This window comes from Camarhynchus parvulus, chromosome 2, assembly GCF_901933205.1.
Source record: "Camarhynchus parvulus chromosome 2, STF_HiC, whole genome shotgun sequence".
Lineage (NCBI taxonomy): Eukaryota > Metazoa > Chordata > Aves > Passeriformes > Thraupidae > Camarhynchus > Camarhynchus parvulus.
This window is the reverse complement of record NC_044572.1, coordinates 43,229,008-43,250,651: the sequence shown is the minus strand read 5'-3', so window position 1 is coordinate 43,250,651 and position 21,644 is coordinate 43,229,008. Positions and strand designations below refer to the sequence as shown.

The window sequence follows — 21,644 nt, the reverse complement described above, 5'->3', positions numbered from 1 at the left end:
ATAACTCTTTTTTGTCATGAACCCACCACTCCTCTGTCAGAGACTCTGGCACAAGCAATTAAACATGCATTCAGTTTTGTACAATGGGCTGACCCAGCTTTTGCATCACAGATACAAATGCATCTCATTCCTTTCATTATAGTTTAAAAGCTCAATGACCTCTGAAGGCAGAAAAATCAGTTTCTTTCCTTCCAAGCATGTTGTTCTGTTTCTATTTAGGAGTCTTTGTGTGTTTCTCCCAGCCCAGCTCTCACCCACATTTACTGCTTTCTCTCAGTCTTCCCTTTGCACGTTTCCCCACCCTCCCCCCAGGATGTATTTCTAGAAGCTGGGTTCTCTCCTACGCAGGTCATCTCTCCTCACGCTGTGAAACAGTAAGCCAACCACACAGACACAAATAAGGGTACATTGAAAGAAAAAAATAGCCATTTGCAATTAAAAAACCCCAAAACACCTCCACCACAAGCCAACTGATTCTGATGCCATTAATTTAATGACCTATACTTTCACAGATGCACATAAACCAACACTAAAAGGCAGTGCTATTAAAGTAGTCTTCCTACTTTAAAGTATATTGATGCATATTTGCAAGATTTTAATCTGATTAAAAACCTTTCACCATAATAGTGCTCACACAATGATTTTTAAACATATGAGTAAGACATTACTCCAGAACATCGTAGACAAAATCATATAAATGTCATCCTAAAAATATTCTCCTCATTGACCACAAGATTTCCACAGTCTGATGCTTTTCAAAAAGCTTGGCTATTTTTTGTCTATAACAGAAAAACATGTTATATAGTACTTCATAGTCTTTAGACAATAGCTAAGTATTTGTGGATAATATAGATAAGCAGAGTTTAAGGAGTTTCCATCTGCTTCTCTCATTGTTAAAGATAAAGAAAAGGACATCAAAGTGCACCAAAGGTGCAAACACTTTGAATTCTTGTATTCCTTTTTTACTAGAAAGATGAGTTAGGAAATTCTTTTCTAATGCCAATAATTTCATATGTGGAAGGTTTAAGCTATTTCCTCCTAATTCTGCTTCTCCTTTGGAGGAAGTACATTCACCTCTATTTCTGCGCACAGGTCACTCAAACTTTGGGAGCACAGACCTCCTGCCATGTAACCTTGCTATACATCTGCTGTACATACATTCACCCAGATTAATTTCCTTCTCTCTTCACCGTTTTTTGACAACTTTACAAATCTGACCACTTTTTAAGCTGCAGGTTCCCCACTGCATATGAACTACAAGGGACAAATCTTTCTTGACAGGAATTTTCATTTTAACATCAGATTTTGAATTCTTACCATGGTCTGTAAGTTCAGACGTGCCGAGTTCACTTGTCTCGTTCCCTCTTGGTTCATCCTGTCCTGTGGACACATAGTTGCCCATAGTGGCTGGCTGGGAAGGAACGAGGTGTTTTGAAGTCTGCTCAGCAGATTCCTAAGTCAAATGATGAAAGAGCATGGAGAAACAGGAATAGAGCTTTCAGCACAATCACAACACAATGGTTGCCCCGATCTACACAATTCCTGGGACATGTATTAGGCAAATACTAAAATAAAATCCTAACATTTTTGTAAATGATTAGTAGTGACTCAGCCATAAGAAGCAGGTTTATTATATTTTTTTCTTTAGACACAATGGAAAACAGAAACCAGAGGACATGCAAAAGAAAAGATAGACTATAAAGCACACAAAAAAATTTTTCTGTGATGCATTCACCAACTATTTCCAAACTAACCCTTTTCTTTCTACAATAGGATGTGGTGCTAGAATTGAACTGCCTCATCTTCTGTTGCAGATTGCTTAAAAGCAAAGGACAACTTATTCTGGGAGTCATTCCAAGGCTTCATTCTTACTAGAAAGCCAGTTGAAGTGTTAATATGCTTAGCCAAATGAAAAAACCCCTCAGCCACACCAAATATAAAATGTTTAAAGGATTACAACTAAACATCTTGAAAAGAAATGTATTTTGAACTCCAATGTCATACAGTCAGTAAAAGCATTTCAGAGAGCAGATTCAGATTTAAGGGCAAATTAAGAAAAGATAACAGAAAAAAATAAAACTATGTAATGAATAGAGACCTTGTTGAACCATATCTGAATAACTGAATGTACTTTGCCTCATCACAGATCAACTGGTTCAGCTAAGCAGTTCAGATTTTGATGCACTTCCCAGTTATTAGTCTCACAACAGGCCTGTGCCTCTAGTGCTAAAGAAACCATGTGGGAAACAGAAAAGTGCTATACACTGGGTGCACAAAAATGAGACCTTCAAAACAAGAGCCATAACTTACATGTAGGACATTGACATTCAGCTGCTGAAAATTACGGGACCTGAATTCTTGTATTCTTTTGATATTTTCTTGGTATTTTTCTTCTGCCAGCTGCCTGTAAATACAGAACACTTGCATTTAGAATGTGATATAAGGGCATGCACAAAGGGATCTTCTAAAAGCAGACATGGGAAAACAAATTCCGTTCTGAGATTTTCATGTTGCCAAATATTCATGGCATCTACTCAGGTTTTAATGAACACAAAAAGAGATTTCAGACCTTATTTCCAAACCCTATTATATTTTACCTTCACAACTTGCATAACATAATCAAGAAATATTAAATTATTAGTCACAGTCTTTTCTAGTTCTTCCAAAGGTCCTAAATACATTTGGCTTTATTCCACCAGGTAGTGCAGGAACCTTTCAGCTGTAGACAGGCATGCAACATTTGTGTGCTATGAGCTCTTCCTCTGGGGGCCAGTTGGTAACTGTGGGTTTCTGTGTGGAGCCACTCAAGACAGGTGCTACATTAAACAGTCTTTCCAGCTTCCATTAATACATTCCCTTCCCACCCATCTCTGGATTTGCACTGCTGGAAGCAGATCTCCAGTTTGAGAAGGCATCATTTTTGCATTGTTTCCAACATTTTCAGCCAGAGTCAGCTGATAATGATTCAGAGCTCAATGTTGATCCATTTTAAAGATTCATGACTGAGAACAGGGTCTGAATTATAATATTGCCTTCATGTTACAAACCAAATATATTTCATTTTGGTTTTGGGAGAAAGAAAAAATATGAAAATCTCATCAGAAAACATCAAAATGCAAGACAGCAATGAAATTGAAAACCAAACTAGAACAATTCTTGCAATTAGTATTATTTTCTGATTTCCATTAATTTTTAAAAAGTGAAAGAGACAGACTTCCTATTTACAAATTTTATACTACCACAAGAATTGGCTTTCCATATTACTGAAAGCACCATGCAGAAGAAGTGTTAAATTTAATACTTTTTATACAGTGGTTTCAGTTCAAGGAGAGGGTTTTTTTAAATGAGAATCAATTTATGTATGCCAGTCAGACACAAGTGCTCCTCAGACATACTTTCCAAAAGGACACGAAAGTCTTAGTTCTTTGCTTCAAACGTGTCATCAAAACAGTATATTCTGGTTTTTGTTAAAAAATCCCAAACAAAGCCTTCCAGTTATTTCTCATATTCCATCAGAAACTGTACCTAGTCTCTTCCAAAACATTTTATTATGCCTCACTTATGATTGATCAATCATAAACACTTTACAACATGACCATTATCCCCGTTTGATCTTTTGACAAGACTATCTCTCTCCTCTGAGCTATTAACTGCTACTGGAAAACCTCTGAGGCCAAAACAATTGACAAAAGCAGCATTGCAACTAAAGGTCTGACTCCTCAGAGTGTGCAATTCTTAACATCAACAGTCATTTTAAAAAATGCCTCCTACTGTAACACATTTGAAAGTCTCTCACATACTTATTTAACCAGAACCATGGTATTCGAAGCACCAGTTTTGGGCTAATGTTCTAAGTTTTTTTTCTACATAAATAATCAGTGTGATTTATTGTCACCCAAAACCCTCATTGACTTTGAGTAGCTGAAGACCCATACTATTTTTATTTCTACCTTGACAATTCTAATTCTCCCATTAGACTGCTGGGTGGGCAAAATTGCATGGTTTGGGCACAGCTTACTTCAACTTCTTTGCCTTCTCATCTGCAGCATTTAACTTCCTCAGCCGCATTCGTTCCCGCGGGGTCATTTTCTGAACTACAGAAAGTTCCTGTAGAGTTTGCAAATGAACTTTCTTCTGCCTGAAATTGAATGCAAGCAAGCCCATCTTCATATAAAAGTGTAAATATTCAGTATTTTGACTGGATATTGAAACACAGTGACATTTCAAATGGAATAATTAGAAAGTCTCTGGAACTATAGCAGACTAAATAGACTTTAGTTTGGAAAGCAAATGCCTCTTTAAATTGAAATATTTAAATTTGGATTTGTGAAGAGGGTGATTCATTTCAGGTGAGGATGGAAAAAGGCAGATTCATCTCCTTAAAAGAATAAATATTGAAGCACAGTGAAATATTTACCCCGTCAGGCTTCATTATTGGGCATATTCCAGATAAAAGGCAGTCATTAAATGAGAGCCATAATATGGCTTGTACATTTTACATTGATTGTTACAAGCTGTCTGGAATAAATGAGAATATTTATGTGTCCTTAATGACATATATAATTATAATGTTCTCCTCTTGAATTTCTGGTCCTAATCAATAATAAGAGTTCACAGATAAAATGGTCTCCATACACCATCTCTACAAGCTGAGCACGAATTATTGACTTATGTATTTCAGGTATATTTATCAACTGAGGAGAGCAATATTATTCCTTTATCAGAAAAAGGATACTAATCTCAGATTTTTATCTCACATCCTACAGTAATTAAAACAAAAATTACACCCTAGTTTGAAACGCATTGGCAGTCTCCTTTCACTTATACAATATATATCTATTATACCATGTATTTATAATACCAAGTATTCATTTCAAATTACTGTTTATGCTCTTAGGAGATAAGTTCACTTCTGATAATCTAAGAGGCCAGGTTTGTAAGCATACAAATTGTAACAGTCCTTCCGGACTATCATTTTGAAATCAGGATTTTAATAAATGAGCAGAGAAGATTCATTATGCTTTTCAAATAGTGCAAAGATATGAATATTAGTGTGAAATATGAAAGATTAAGGACAAAGACAAGAAGACTTCAATTATTCATAAGAATGGAACTAACTCTTCAAGTATGAATAATGTAGACATATTTCTTGTCTCCTGTAAAAAACTCTAATTTAAATTAAGAGAATCTCATGGGGGAAAAAGCAATTTTTCATTCAAGTTGAAACTGAACTTGTACAGCCTTATACTTACTTAAGTATTTAAAATTTATTACTTGAGTGAGAATAGATTAAAATAAGCCATCAGAGGCCTTTACTAGAAGAAACTAGACTCAACCCTTTTGCTTTGCATGCCAAAAAGAATTTCTGGTGAGAAAAAAGTAAACATAAATATAAAGTAGTAATGGTTGAGGAGAACACCACAGCAAGTGTTTGTACACTCACTGGGACTAGAGTATTGCTGCAAGACAGCAGATGTGGGGAATTCACTATGTTTAATATTTTTCTCTTCCCCTTTTCTGCTCCCTGTCATATTTCATGTATTTTTAGTTCATTTTGCTTACCTCTTTAGATCTGGGATTGCAGGAATTATTTGGCATTTTACTTACTAGTGACAACTGACAGCTAATGCTCTCATAAGTACAATGAGAGTCATTATAAGATTATGACTTCTTGCATATTCCAAACACTTGAGCAAAAAAATCACACTGTAGTACAAGTGAGGATAACTTACAGTAAAGCTTCTCCTGGGATTTTTTTCTCTAATTGATGCCCTGAATTTTAAAACCTCAAGATGAATTGACATTCATTGCTTCAGGGTTTATAGGAACTCTGGACCTCCGCACAGAAACGGACTTTTTTTTTTCCTTCTAACAGTAGCATAAGAGCATGATGGTTGTAGTTAGAACTACTTGCTCTTCCTCTTAGAGACTACAAACTTGATTCTGAAAAAGTATACTTACAGATTCTGGGATTTATATAATGTCCTTTCCACATGCTAGCTCTGTCAGAAAATGATGTCTATTTGGAAGGTGATGAGAATCAATACATTCTAGCTAATGACAATGGATCAGGTGTAGAATACAGTACATATTTTACAAAAAATACAAAGTGGTTTTATGAGTCTCCTCTAGAAGCATGAGGATATTTGAAGTCTGGATATATATTCTGCAAGTAACAATACTGCTTCCCCAAAGCAGATAAAATGGTTTTGGTGCCTATAGAGAATCTGAAATAATGTTCATAAGATGAAGGCAAGAATTAAAAGTTTCTTGAAGATTTTCATAATCTATGTTTCAACAAGCATTAAATACTGACTATATATCATAATTAATATGTATATAATTATATTAATATGAATACAATATATTATTATGGATATAATTCATATATTCATGGCATACTATCTGGGAAACATTTCAGTGCCCCAAAACTATTTACAGTATATCTCTAAGGAGCATCTCTGTAGTTAACTATATATAATTTGAAAAGGAAAGAATCCTCTCACAGTTAATTGAATTAACTTGAATATATATGTTTGTTTTTTTTTTTTTTACATCAAGGCTTGCAAAGTTCAATGAACTATTTATACCAAAGGTACCTATTTGTACCAAAATGGAAAACTTCGGCCTCACAAAAAACCAGAGACTCATCTGTCAACAAGAGATATTAAGGATATAAGTGACAAGTAGAAAATCAAAACACAATTTGTAGAGATGAGAGCCTACAGACACACTGACAGCAGTTAAACTGTGTGAAACGATGCATAAAAGGTTTTACTATGCTGATTTCAACTGTCTGTACTCTGCTTTCTTCCTACCACTGACAGCAAACTACACTTTGTTTGGAAAAGCTGAAGATGGCCATCGGTCCTGAAGGGAGGCTTGCAAGCTGCAGAATTGGCAGCATCTGCAAAGTGATCACAGCTGCAAAACCGTGGGTCCTGTACAAGAGCAGAGGTCACAAAAACAGAGGTGAAAGTCCTATTGCCTCAAAGGCACTGCCAGTTCTGGATTATATTAATCTTTATTAAAACAATTTTATTTTGCTGTTACCTAATAATTCAAAACAAATATCAGAGAGCTGTTAAAATCCTGACAATTATTTAAAGGAAACAAGAAACAGGGATGTTCATTGCTTCCTCACAGGATCACAAACTTCAGGTTTTGCTCTTGCTAGCTCCCAACAGAACAAAACCTGCACAGAAAGTTCAGGAATGGAGAGCAAAGGGGAGGGAGAGTTGCCCATGAAACTGCAGAGCTAATTTACACAGGCAAAATGAAAACGTCCATGCTGGAATTTGCTTTAAACATTGCAGCATTGTAATTTAACGCAATTATTTAATGCAATATATATTCAATGCCTAAGAGAGAGATCATGTGTGAAGACATTGCTTCTGTAAGAGCCAAGAAACATCACTGCTCTTGATTTCTCACTGAAGTTACAAGACAGAAATAACAGTATCCTACAGAGGCATTACCTTAATATTAGTTTAAGTGTGCATGCTTTCAGTCTGGTGTCATTCAGGAAACATAGCTTTCACATACAATTTTTAGGAGGTGCAGAAACAGCAGCACTATAAATGATGATGACCTAACTAAAATGACAGCTTAAACCTCCGAAATTTCAGAACAAATGTCATTTACATACGAGTTGGTACTAAATTAACATCAACATATACTGCACATGCACGTGCAATTTACACAGTCACATAATAAAAATATTTCATCTGCAAATCTTTTTTTACTCCCTAAATTTTAATTATGCATCTCCTTAATCAGAGTGGTTGCTCTTGTATTTCTAGGGAATAGATTTGTCTAAACATAAAGCACTATGAGATTGACATAAGTGATGACAGACACAAGTTAATGACATTATTTGGCAACACTGTAATTTCATATACTACTGCCCATAAAACTGTTTAAAATACTTACACGGCACTAAAAATAGGAGCAGATTCTTTCTGACAGTTAAGTGCCTTGTCTTTCACAATCATGTTGGTGAACTTGTACTGTATTTTCTGTGGGGAAATAAAAAAGAAGGGCTATCAAGACCTGATGTTAAAGTTATTCACAATCTTCAGCTACTACCCAATACCATCCCAATATAAAAACTGACCAAGCAGTTTCCTTCCCCACCTTCTCAGAAAGCCAAATAATACAGGCACTGAAGCCTGGGCAAAAAGAGCAAAAGACATTGCTTTTTATTAAAAGTATGAGTAATAAGAACAGTTCAGAGATATATGTACTCAGGCCCAAGTGATCTACATGTTTTTATGCGTAAATGTCTGGTTTTCTTATTGCTCATAACATTTAAGAGGGGATACATTCAGCATATCAAGTGATGAAGGCTTCTTTCCTCAGTCATATTTGTACTATAGCTCTGAAAGTCCCCTGGATTAATGCTTCCATCAAGAGCTATCAAATTCTTTTTTCTCACCATATTTTCCCTGCCTCCATTTTGCTTCTGCAAAATACATACATAAAGTGTTCAGCTACTGCTTCTTCTTACATACCTGTAGTTGTTCATCAATATAAGGGGATTTTAGGATCTCTGCTGCCGCTGGTCTCAATGAAGGATTCTTACTTAACATGCTGAAACATTAAAAACCAAATACAATAATTAAGCAATTGTCCAAACTCAGTGAAAAACCTGCTAAACAAGAAAATAACATACCTGCATAGCACAGCATTCAGTTTGCTTGGATATCTATCAGGAAGAGAAGGTGTTTCACCTTCCACAATTTTTAACACAACAGACAAAAAATTCTGTCCAGTAAATGCATGGTTCATACAGCACATCTCATACAAAATGCATCCCAGAGACCTTGAAGAACAAACAAGTGGGAATAGTATGTATTATTCACCAGTCCTAATGGCCATCATAAAAGCTGAACACTCTCATAATAATAAATAAACACGTTCATAATAATTTTATATAATGACTATTCATAACAGTTTGAACTTCAGCTGAGTTCTGTCTGATGAACATTTGTTTTTTAAATAGGGGAGTTGAGTCTTGTAGGCCTTGGAGAATGCTCAGGTCTTTCTCCAGTCAAGGGTGCTGACTTCTGGCTTGATCAATGATTGACTTGATCAAGGTCATAGAAAATTCTGGTGAGAGCCAGGTACAGGTCGAGGCTTATCAAAGCAACCAGATTAAATATCTTTGTATTTGACTGTGGTGTTTATAATTTAATCTGTGATTCCAGAAGAAGTAAGAAAATAAAGCATAATGATAAGAAGTATGTATGGGATTTCAGAAAAGCGGTGTAAAAATCTTTGAAAGCAAATAATGAATAAAATTTCAATTATTCATTTTGGTTAAAGAAGAGGAGTTGTTTTGGTCCATCTGGCAATAAAAGAACAAGAGCAAGCACTTTTAAAGCTGAAACCCAGGCTCTACATCCAGTGCAAATTGAGGGGGCTCTACTCACTGGTACTTTTCAAGCAAGTACGTGAAAACCATTAGCAGAGCACTTTTGCTAAGAATCAGCTAAAGAACAACTACTGAGGTAAATAAATGCTTGCCTAGGTTTTTTAATGATTTAACTGTCAAAGTCTGTCAAACAGACTTCAAACTTACAAAATGAGTAAACAGTAAGACACAGATGATAATCTGTATTTAGGATGTATGTTCAGACTCTGAACAAGATAATTACTCCATGAGGAAATACTTAAAGCAAAAAGAACAACAACAACAAAAAACACCAAAACCCTATGCACACAGCATCTGAAAGCATCAAATAAAAATGGAAATCAGCCAGAGAGAAGGAAAAAAGAAGGAAAATCCCAACCTGACAGACTGTACTATAAATTCTTTTTGCAGAATAAATATGTTTTGGAAACTGCTTGATTCTGGCAGCTAGAAATTGTTTAATGAGCCATTAGGAATACAGAATTTGACACATCAGGGAAGCTAATTTATTCATCTAGTTTAGTACTCTGACTACACCTGAGGTGGAAAAAGATTAAAAGAATGCCCAGGGCATTCTGCTGCAGCCAGGGCTGTGAACAGGCTATCCAGGGAAAATCCCATCTGTCCCATGAAAGAAAAAAACAGGAGAAAAAAGTAAAGAAAAATGAAGGAAAAATAGAGTTTCTTTCTGCAGGATCAAAATCCTCGAAATTAAATAAATATCTCCTAAGCTGAGAAATGCTGCCCTGGGTTCCTTAACAAGGCTATTTCTTCCCAAAAGAGCTGCTGAGCTGCAAACACCCAAAATTTTGACTCAAAACTGCATTTCTCTGTTGTGTTTCTACATTTCTGCTCTAAGAACCTTGTGAGGAGCAGGAGGAAATTGCTTCCCAATTCCCATAAGCAATCCACACATGATCCAAACATATAATTTAATTACTTTTATAATCTTAGCCTGCGTAAGTGCCAATGTTATAAAATTCTAAAATGATCATTAAACCAGCCAGCCAGCACATTTGCTTTGACAACTCCCTATATTCACGAATGGGTTTGACAAAGTTCCCAAAGAACACATAATTTCAGCAAAACTGTGGCATGACAAGTTCATGTTGAAGCTACTTATGCGCAATTATATCATAAAATGGAGCATCAGGACAGGCTTCAGTGTGTTCTCCCCAATCTCAACTGACAGACCTCTAGCTCCTCCCTCTTAGGAGAAACCATCCTGAGTTTTTTTTGAGGTTTAAGTTGCTTACATAAATATTGTCATCCTTTTAACATCTTCTGATCTTTGGTAAAAACATTACAATTCTTCAAAGGTTATAAGATCCAAGTTAGCTTTAAATTCAACTTTAAAAGTCAGATAATGTAAATGCATATACCTCTAAGGCTTATATCTCTTTGTCTGATCATATCAGAAGGTTTTAAGAATTCGTTGGCTTCAGAGTCTGTGAGGAATAAGTCTCTGAATTTAATTTCCTCAATACTCACTCATCAGCCCTTAAATGAGAACTCCCTGTGCTGTCCTCTTGAGCCCCCTCCCCTCAGCCTTCACATTGCTCCATTTTTTTGTATATTAATATTAAAGACAAAGTGGGGGAATAGCGCAATAAAAGGAAAGCCTCAAGAACTGTGGTGTAGGCAGCCCAATTTACCCAAACACAACAGACAAATCATCTGTGAAACTCTGACAGTACTTGATGGAAGATGAAGTACAATGGATTTACATGTGACTGTGACATCACTTTGTCTCTGCCACAGCACTGGAGGCACGGCAATGTCGGCCGAGCCCCAACAGCATCAGTGTCACCACAGGGTGGGTGAGGGCAGGAAGGGACACCGGGACAGGGGCACAGCAGCCCCTTGGGGTCATGGTGGGCTGGGATACCAGTGAATGGTCTTAAAATTATTTGCAAATCATTTCTTTTATTTGTGTACCTATATAAATATTAGATAGCCTGTGAACTTTTAAGTCATTGACACACACACAGAGCAGTGATTGAGCCCTGACCCAGCCTGGCCTCTGGGGCTCTCCCTGTCTCGGCTCAGCTGCTGGCACCGCTCGGACTCTGCTCCCTTTGCCAGATCTACAGTGGAAAGTACCCATGGGCAGAGGGGGTGGTGAACTGCTGAAGTGAGATCAGCTCCCTGAAGAAGCTTCTTGTCTGGAAAGAAGGAAACCCCAGACTGCGTCATCTGCAATGGTTTTCTCTCATGGCCCAGCCAGTCCAGGCTCAGGGATGCTGGGGAAAGCATGGGAGCCAACTTTAATTTGCCTCCTGTGAATTTAGATTTGACATAAAGCATGGAATAACAAAGAACTACAGCCCTGACATTTCAACGGAAGAAAAACATAAATGCTGCCACTTCTCTGAGACCAACTGCAGAACTTCATGGGGAAAAACTGTAAAACATGAAGATTTTCCCCCATCTATTGACCTTGGGCTATACAGGACAATACTTCTTGCACCAGCTGCTGCACTGTGAATATTCAAGCCAGTTTAGAAAAGCCAGTTGCAGAACATCTCAGTGAACCTGAAAAGCACAGTGCCTCTTTAGAGCACATCAGTAATGCAGCAGAAATTAAGGTCTTTCCAATGAACTGAACTGAACAGTGAGAGGATCACAATAACAAGGCGAGATAGCACTAACTGTCTTTTCCAGAAAGTATTTTATATTTTCTTACATTTAACATGGGAACACTTGTAAGTCTGAATTTTTGTGTGCAAATTTTTGAGTCCTGCTGGAGATCAGAAAGACAAGACTGATGAGAGAATGTCACTTCAGCTACATATAAAAGCCTTGGGCAAGTCTTTGAAAGTCCTCAGGGGTCAACAAACAGTGCTGTTCAACATCTCTGTCAGCAACATGGACATAGGGACTGAGTGTATCTTCAGCAAGTTGGCTGACAAGCTGTGTGGTATGGTCAGCATGCTGGAAGAAAAGGCTGTTATCCAGAGGGAGCTTGGCAGACTGGAGAGGTGAGCTTGTGCCAACACTATGGAGTACAAGGCGAATTGCAAGGTCCTGCACTTAGGTCACAGACTGGGTAGAGAATGGAAAAGCAAGCCTGAGGAGAAGGACTAGGAAGATGTTGCTTGATAAAGAGCTCAACATGACTTGGCAATGTGTGCTGAGAGCCCAGAAAGCCAACCCCATCCTGGGCTGCATCAGAAGAGTGTGACCAGCAGGCTGAGGAAGGAGATTCTTCCCTCTACTCCACTATTCTGAGGCCTCACATGGAGCACAGCATCCAGCTCTGGGCCCTCAAGATGAGAAGGATGCAGACCTGCTGAGGCAAGTCCAGAGGACGTACACAAAGATGATCTGAGGGCTGGAACACCCCTTCCACGGATTCAGGGTGAGAGATTTGGGGTTGTTCAGTCTGGAGAAGGCTCCAAGGAGACCTTTGAGCACCTTGCAGCACATGAAGTGATAGAGGGCCAGAGAGAGACATTTTACAAAGGCATGTAATCATAGGACAAGGGGTAACAACTTTAAATTGAGAGAGAATTCAAGGCCAGGCTGGATGGTGCTTTGAGCAACCTCATCTAGTGGAAGGTGTCCCCACCCACGGCAGGGGAGATGGAACGAGATGATCTTCAAGGGCCCTTCCAACCCAAAGCATTCTATGAGTCTTTGATTCTTCATGAACATCAGGACCTCCTGTACAGTGGCCCGAGGACTTAATCTCACTTGGAGTCTCCAGGGTGGGCTCCCCTGTAAGCTGAGTGCCTGCTTGTCTTTTGGCTCCTGTTAAATTGGGACAGGGAAAAAAAAGTCAAATAGAATCATTATTCAAAGACTAAAAGATGAGAGTATCAATCAAACACGAGTCCTGATCAGAAGAGTTTCCTGGCTCAACAAAAGAAGGGATTTGTGGGCTGGGGAAGTACTGAGTCAGGGCACACCTCCTTACTGCCCCTACAGTGAGCCAAGAAGCTCCTGCTGAAAGCAGTTTCACCCTCATGTGAGTGCTCTTGGTAATGCTTTGGAAAGACCACAGAAGGCAGAAAGTATAGCAGAAAGCTGGTAGCTACTGAGTTTGGGATGGGGGGGGGGACGTTTTTTTCTGTGTTTTTGTAAATTTTGAAAGTGTGATCAACACAGGATTTATAAAACTATTGGACCAAACTCTGATTATGCTTACTCTGTACAACTTGGATGACCTATATGGATTGACACTACTAACCACAATAGAACTTCATGTATTTTACTTTCTATTTGCACTGCAATAAAATAAATTATTCCTTACAGTAGAAAAGCACAAAAGGCAGGCTTCCCTGTCTATTCATTTGAAATCTTCTCCCAATATATTTTTATTGACTACATGTATTAACTGATATTTGCTACAAATGAACAAGAGAGAATCTGACACCAAATCCATAGCAGTCATCTACAAAGGCCTTGAGATGAGATTCCTGACATATCCGTTGACTGGACTGAATATGTCAACTGTGAAAAATGGTTGCTACCTCTTGAAAATATAGATGACTGTTCTCTACTTTTAGAATTATATCCTGCAGCCACAAGGATATTTTGAAAAGGCAGAACTGAAATAAAGCTAGAGTAAATTATCAAGCAATCAAACTATATTCCAGGGGCCAAATGTTTTACAAAGGAACTTTCCTGGTTTGAAATATTTATTTAAAAAATTAACTTTCTGATATACATACCTACAGAAAAAAAACCCAACAAAACACCTCATAAAAGAAACAAAGCCCCTTAAATAAAATACTATGACAAAATTTGAAAACTCAACACTTTTAACTATAATCTTAAAACGTGAGATGCTTTAGGACATACATATAAACAAGTCAGATATTTTCGCCATTCCAAAAAAATCATTCTTTGTCTTAGAAGAATTGGAAGAGTACCTCCACACCTAGATAGTTCCAAAAGTCTTTCAACAGACCTCAGCTCCTAAACTTGATCCTTTAATCATCACCTCAGAAATCCTGATCTCAAGAATTTGTGCCATCTAAATGCAGAACTAACACTTTTCTTTCTACCTTTGAGCCTCTTCTAAAACAGAGTGCCTTTTTGTTTCTGTTCTAACACCACAATTACTCTCATTTTAGCTCCACTTCCAAACACTTTCTTGCTTTTAAGATTAGCTAATGTTCTTAGATTTACTTCCTAAGAAGGTCCTTTGCTATACTCTCAGCCAGAATCACTCTTTGCTCATCCATCGAAAGTTTCACAGAAAGTTGCTTCTTTCAATTCATCTATCTCAATTCAAGAAAAAAAGAGATTTCCCCCTCCCTAGGAAAACCTGAACTTTGTCTACAATCATCCTGTATCACATCAGAGACTGGACCTGAATCTTACTCTCCTTTAAAGTCTCAGATAACCCTGAATAAAAGCCAACTACATGCTTCTTAACACAAAAGGCAAGGCTTCAGATTGCAACATTTGATCCCAATGTCCTGAAATAGTTTTAGTGGAGATAAACGCCTAATCCAACCAAAATAGCATTATGACTACTCACCAAATGTCAGATTTTGTATTATATCCCTGGTGCTTCAGTACTTCTGGACTCATGTAGTATGGTGTCCCAGTAAAAGTAGTTGCAAGATCACATGAACCCATCAAAAGACAAGAAACTCCAAAGTCTCCTAAAAATATCAGCAGAAATAATAATCTAATAATATAAACATATATGTATTCATGTAATTTTTTGCTTATTGTCAGACATGATAGAGTGACTGTACATCTAGTTTTTAAATTCTAAAATTTAAAACCTAGATGTACAGTCTAGTTTTAAAAAATTCTGCTAGTTTTTAAAAACAATGGGAAAAATTATTACTTTCTGTAATTCTTCAAAATAAAAACACCACAGAGGCACAATATCACAGAACAATGAGGGTTTGAAGAGGCTTCACAAGGTCATCTGATTCAAACTCCTGGCTCAAACCTGAATGGGGCTGCTCAGGTCTAGGTCCTGCCAAGCTTGAAACATTCTCAAGGCTAGAGATTTCACTGCCTCTCCTGTCAAATAAATGTTTGACTACAAATCAAAATACTATTTCAGACATGATGTTCTTTAAATCTCCTTATTGACAAAATGTCTGCTGGACTGTTCTATCACATTAAAATATATCTTTAAAAAGTATGGAAATCTCACCAATTTTAAGAAGATTATCTTTCAAAAATATATTCTTGGCTTTCAAATCCCTGTGAAGTATCCGTCTGGAATAGAAAAGGAAATTCAAACTCACCCAACTGGAATCATTCAGAGTCATGTATTCAGTATTTCAGGTATTTAATTTCAGCACTTGTCAGAAAGGCCAGCCCACCACTGCTAGAGTCTAACTCTGCCAGTGACATTCCATGGACAATGGCATTAAGGAGCTTCACAGAGGTGCATTCACAGGCACCCACATGCAGGGTGAGAGCCTAAGCAGGGCAATAAAAATATACCTGGGGATCCCAGCTGAAGAATACAGACACAGACATTGCATGAGCTGCAGAGGAAGGGAGAAAGGCAAGTCTTCCTACCTGACCCGTCTTAAGAGCATTACATGTTATTTTCTGCCAGGAGAATGAGATGTCTCACAAGAGAATAAGGGATGAGACAAACAGCAATAAGAGCTTCTCAAAGCTAAGGGAAGACTCCTACAGAGCAAACCTATTACTTCAAAGGCAAATATGTATATAGCCTAAGCTAGCAGTTCAATGTTTTACAGTAACAGCGTGGAAGATGAAAGAACTTTACAAAGACAAGATGAAAAGGAAAAGGAGCAGAACAATTAGCTTTTACAGACATATTTTTCCATCAGAGTTTGAAAAAAAACATTATAAGCTACACACCATGTAAGGATATACAGAATCTTCTTAATATTTATAAGTCTACATGTATGACAGTAATTCTGCAGCCCCTTAGGAAAACAAAGTATCTCTGTGGTATACAAAACATATTCTAAATTCATTCTTGTTAATAAAGCTTCCAAAAGCATTGCTGCCTATAACCTCACCTAAACTAGAATTCATCCACTTTTGAAATTATTACTAACACACAGGATTAGTCATCAGCTCTGCTCAGGAGGAGGTTAGAATAGCACATACTGGCTACAGAAACTGTATTTGCTAATGCAAATACAGTAGTCATTCAGCCATTTGGATCATGTAAAGAAAGAAACTGATGCTCTAAGATTTTTGAGGGAAGAAAAACCATATATGGTACTCAATATCAAATTTTTGAGCAATCTTTAAGTATTATCTCAAATTTGAATTATAAAAGTCTTGGGCATTGACATAATGAAATTATTTCCAAAATTGGTTCTATATTAAGATTAGAAAATATTAATTCTATAGCACAATTTGAATACCCAATTTTGTCCACAACTCACTTGAAAATATTTTTTGCAACAGGAGAAAAAAAAAATGCAATTTAATATACTCAGTTCACAAATAGAAAAAAACCCATGAAAAATAATACTAGGCTTCATTGCAGTATGTAAAGACTGGGCATGAAAAACAAAAATTTCTATTTTATGGGTGAAGGAAAAGAGTTCTTCATGTTTCTTATAGCAATCTTTTTTCACTTCTTTTTCTTTCAATTTTTTTGTCCTGCAAGTAATACCTTTCATTAGAAAAAGTTTGCACATTGGGAAAAATGAAATTTTTATTCAATATTCCTCCACCCATATTTATAAAATATTGTTTATAAATAATTTGTTCTGTATTTGACAACTTCTGTGAACAATACACATACACTCATACAATACATCAGTAAGGAAATTAAGCAAAGGTGATATTTATTAATCTTTCATAAGTATGTATATATATGTCTGTATATATACATACACACACACTTTTACAGAAATCTTGCTGTGTTAATTGAGATTCATAAGGACTTCCCTTACCATTCATCACACAAAGCCTTTAAAAGAATTTGCTTTCACTGAGTTAAATTATTCTTGCACATTGTTGCTGAGAATTGGTGGATTTCAACCTTCTTTCAATAGTATTCCTTTGTAGAAATATAACCACAGCCTTTTTGAACCTGAAACTTTCCTGAATATATATTATTTTGATAACAGATATATTGAAGTAAAAGAATGATCCGGAAAGCTTTCAGTAGCATATTATTTGAAAAGGAGATGAAAAAAGATGTTTGGGTCACATTAGTTTGAATTATAATGTAATGCTGCTCTAATCTTGCAACATATTGATGAAAATGTTATGTATTTCATTTGCATTACCAAAAATTATAAGATGCTTCCATATATTAATATGACAAAGAAATATTTGGGATTATTTTTTTCAGCTTTCCATGATGATATCTCTCACTTCAATGCAACTTATTCTGCTATGATATGTTTGAAGATAAACAAGGTACCAGCTGAAATCTTACCTGAAAAGAATTCTTTAATACTAGAAAGAAATTAATATCAAGCCTGCACTGTAAATCCAGTTAAAGAAAGAGAGCAACGTTTTTATTGTAGGAAAAGACAGACCTATAAAGGCAACATGAATTAACTGGGCTCCAGCAAAACTTTACTTGATTGTCAATGAAGTGGTTATTGAGTAGTTATTTTGGGTAGAAATTAACACTTGAGGACAGTTCTAAATCTGGGCTGTAAATATACCCATATCTATGTTCTGTAGAGTTCCTGCTTGCTGGCTCAAAGTCACAAAAGAACAGGACAAGCCCTGAGTAGCGGGCAGCCTCCTTGAATGAAGGTTTGTCTGCAACAGAATGAGCTGCAAGTGAAGCTGAGGGAAGCGGAAGTACATCACTGCTGTGAAATCATGCACAATTAATTTCTCTTCCTTTATCTGAAGAACTCTGCAGAAGAGTAACAGGTTCTGTGTAAGTCTGAACCCTGTATTATCTGCTGTTTGCATAAAGAGTAACCTTATAAAAATCTATGTTTGTAAATTTTTCATAAAGGTTAGCAAAATGATGGGTAACACAATGGTCAGCCTTATTCAAATTGAGGTTAAATTAATCACTGGCCTCATTGCCTGATTGCTGTGGGATTCATTTTGTGCACTGACATGCAATGGGCTATGTGTACTACGAGACACTACAGGATGGTTTCATGCTAAAGGTCTCCATTGAGATAACACAGTTCATTGGTCTTATCTCTCTTTAACTTCTCCCTTTCTTTATATCAAAGACAGATAAGGATGAAATCTGTTTATTTCTAGATAACTTTGTTTTCAAGTTTCAAATTAAAAAAAATTACATTAAGTTTCTAGCATAAGAGTTTTCAAAAAGTGTGGAACTAAAGTTGTGCAAGAAGGATAAGTGAATAGTCTATGTTTAAAACCATAAATAATAATTTTTGCTGCTCTGGAGAAAAAAAAACTCACATCCACAAAATCTGAGTTTTCTTAGGAATGGCATGGGGAAGGACCAACCCACAGGCTGTAAACACTTTAAGCCTCTAATTCTAGGGAAAAGCTTTTTTTGCATTAGAACATAATTCAAACATATATTAGAGCTTTTTTCCATGTCAGTAGAGAAGAAATCATGCATGACTCTTCTACACAGAAACAGAGGGCTGTTGTTATGTTTTAGTATTTCAAATTTCTATAGATAGTTTTAAATTCTTTTAAGCCTAACCTTTTCCATTTAAGCTACTGTTTGACTCTATACTAATAAGGAAAATGTTATATATATACAGCCAAATAACACAAAATACAAATAAATATATATAAGTTAAAACTTAATAGTTTTAATTATTCTGCACAATGCATCTTCTAAACATGTATGTTAAAGCAAGGATTTTGCCAAAAGGGGACCTTCCAGAGCACCAAAATTTTAATGAAAAGTTGATAAATTGAAGTTCAAAAGAGGATTGAAAAAAACTAAATCACACTGCTAGTTTAGTTAAACTGTCAGGATTTTTATGTCCATTTCCCTCTGTCCTTTTGGCCTGAGGTGAATGCTGAAGAGCACAGCATCCCAAGAGAGTTCTTTTTGTGTCTTCCCATCCCTGGCAGGGCAGCATTTCATGTACAAGCCCCAGATAAATTGGCATTTAGGAACAAAAATGCTCTTGCATCTTGGACAGCAATTCACTCTGCCCTTTTCCCTCTACAGTCTGACACAGGCAAAAAACTCATTAGGCATCCATCAGTTTAGGTCAAACACCTCCCACACACTTAACTTCAGTTCAACTCAGGAACGGTTGCTCTTGACAACAGGTGACCTCTCTACCTACTGCTTGGTTGCACCTAAAATTCAGGCAAGCAAATTTTTCCCAATCTTTGCAAAAGATGATGCAGAAAGGGACCAGACAGGCATTGTCCATGTCCAGCACAGTGGCAGTAAGGGAAATCTTTCCATCACTGCAATCATCCTGCCTAAATCACACTGCAGACAAGAGCTAAACTCATGGAGATGACCAGGTGGATATTCATCTATATATACTACCCCTGCTCCAACCATGTGTGATCTTCTCCTATCTGGATGACCTGCAGTAATTTTTTAAGTTAATCTTTGATGCGCTGTTAAAAGTGACATCTCAAAGAATGCACATATGTAACTCCTCTGATTTTACTGGGAGTCCATCAAAAATATCTATTGGATGCTTCACATTAAATACGTGCAGGATGGGCTTCTTGACTCCCCTTTAAAAAGATGACTTTGTTTTAAGCTTTAATCCATTTTCTTCTAACAATATTGAACTATTTCTACTGTGCTCCATTTTCCACTTGGCTCTGAAAAAAAGTGTGTCTAAATGCTGGAAGACATTTACCATCGTCCTGCTAAAAGATGTAATGCACAATGTTCCTGCAGGGTAGGTAATTAATTACACTTGAGGTATCTGACATAAATTAACAATGTTTGGTGAACAGAACTTTCATTTCTGTTTGAATATCTCCAACTAGTCAGTAAGTCCATTCACTCCCCTCCCAAGCTAAATGCTCTCATATCAAATGACTGTACCTTTCATGCATATAGTCGACTCCAAGTAACAACTGTATAAACCAGTCTATTACTTGACTTTGAGTGAACATCTTCCCAGCATCTCTGTACTCTTGAATTTTAAAGTCTAGGTCTCCACCCTGAAAAATATCACAACATATTTGTACATTTAAGGTAAGTTTTCAAAATGCTATCTCCTTCATCAAAGTACAGGACCCCACTTCCTTAGGCCTTCAGGCATCCTATCATGTAGATCTGTAAAATCAACATATGCACTTGAATTCTGAAATCTTCCAGCACCAAAAGCATACACAACTGAGGATCAAAATGGTATCAACCAGTCTCACTTTACTGTTTTCTCTTAGTGTTACACAAGATCACCAAAGTTTCCAACTGTTCTTCCTTCATGTCACTCAACTTGAGCAGGTGACCCCAAACCTTTACAGGCGACACAAAGGAACACACATCTGTTTAGTGCAATTATCTCTGTCATCTAGTTGTCTACCTTTGGAAGGGATGGATCATGTTGTAGGAACACTGTTTCTCTGCAAAGATTTATGATGAGGGCCTACATTGACTGGCTATGACATAGACACTTGGGTAGGTAAAATTAATCTACCCCTACCGGTCTGAATAAGTTAATACATTTGAGAAAAGCATTTCCACTCCCATCAATCATTGCACACTCAAGTGACACTCATTTATTATGTTATAATAACCATGTCAGCATCAAAGCAACCATATTATTATCTTAAGAATTAAAATACAGTCTCTTTAATTATGATACTTTCCCCTCTTTCAAACTTTTGCCAGAAACAAAGCAGATTTAAAGCCTCAAGAATATGTAGCATGTGTTATTGTGATACTTCATTAAAACAACAATTGATCTTGAAGTAGCACTGGGAATGGAACAATAGGACACAGCAGGGAGTGCTAATAAACCAGAAAATATATCCAGAAAAGGACTACTTGAAAACTGTAATCCAGATACTTGGAAATACCAGTTGTACAACAACACAATGAAAGAGGATTTTGAGACTTCTAGGAAACCCATTCTTTTTCCTCAAAAAAATACAAGTGGTTGTCAGCTGATTGTTTATCCAGTTTATAAAATAAATTAATTTTGTCTACAAGAATGCACACACATTAATGGTAAGCAATGTATTGAGGTAGCTAACCCCAGAGCAAAGGGACTGTGACGCTGATTACATTCTAGTGACTAATTACCTTACATCAGGACAGCTTATTAGCCATAAATAATTATTTTTACATTATATATTCTACATAAAATCAGAAGCTTTATGTGCCATATACAAGAAACTATTTTGCCTGTACAACTGTACC

General features: G+C 36.7%; 1 protein-coding gene across 1 annotated transcript in view; it reads right to left on the bottom strand.

Moving 5' to 3' along the window:
• Positions 1-21,644, bottom strand: part of NEK11 (NIMA related kinase 11) — an 81,744-nt gene that overhangs the window by 38,415 nt on the left and 21,685 nt on the right. The window contains exons 4-12 of the mRNA XM_030965581.1: positions 20,322-20,440; positions 15,543-15,607; positions 14,907-15,033; positions 8,675-8,824; positions 8,514-8,592; positions 7,933-8,018; positions 4,019-4,138; positions 2,311-2,404; positions 1,318-1,453 (exon numbers count right to left, since the gene is read on the bottom strand). Coding sequence (XP_030821441.1) covers positions 1,318-1,453; positions 2,311-2,404; positions 4,019-4,138; positions 7,933-8,018; positions 8,514-8,592; positions 8,675-8,824; positions 14,907-15,033; positions 15,543-15,607; positions 20,322-20,440 — 976 coding nt within the window. The remainder of the gene's footprint in view (positions 1-1,317; positions 1,454-2,310; positions 2,405-4,018; positions 4,139-7,932; positions 8,019-8,513; positions 8,593-8,674; positions 8,825-14,906; positions 15,034-15,542; positions 15,608-20,321; positions 20,441-21,644) is intronic.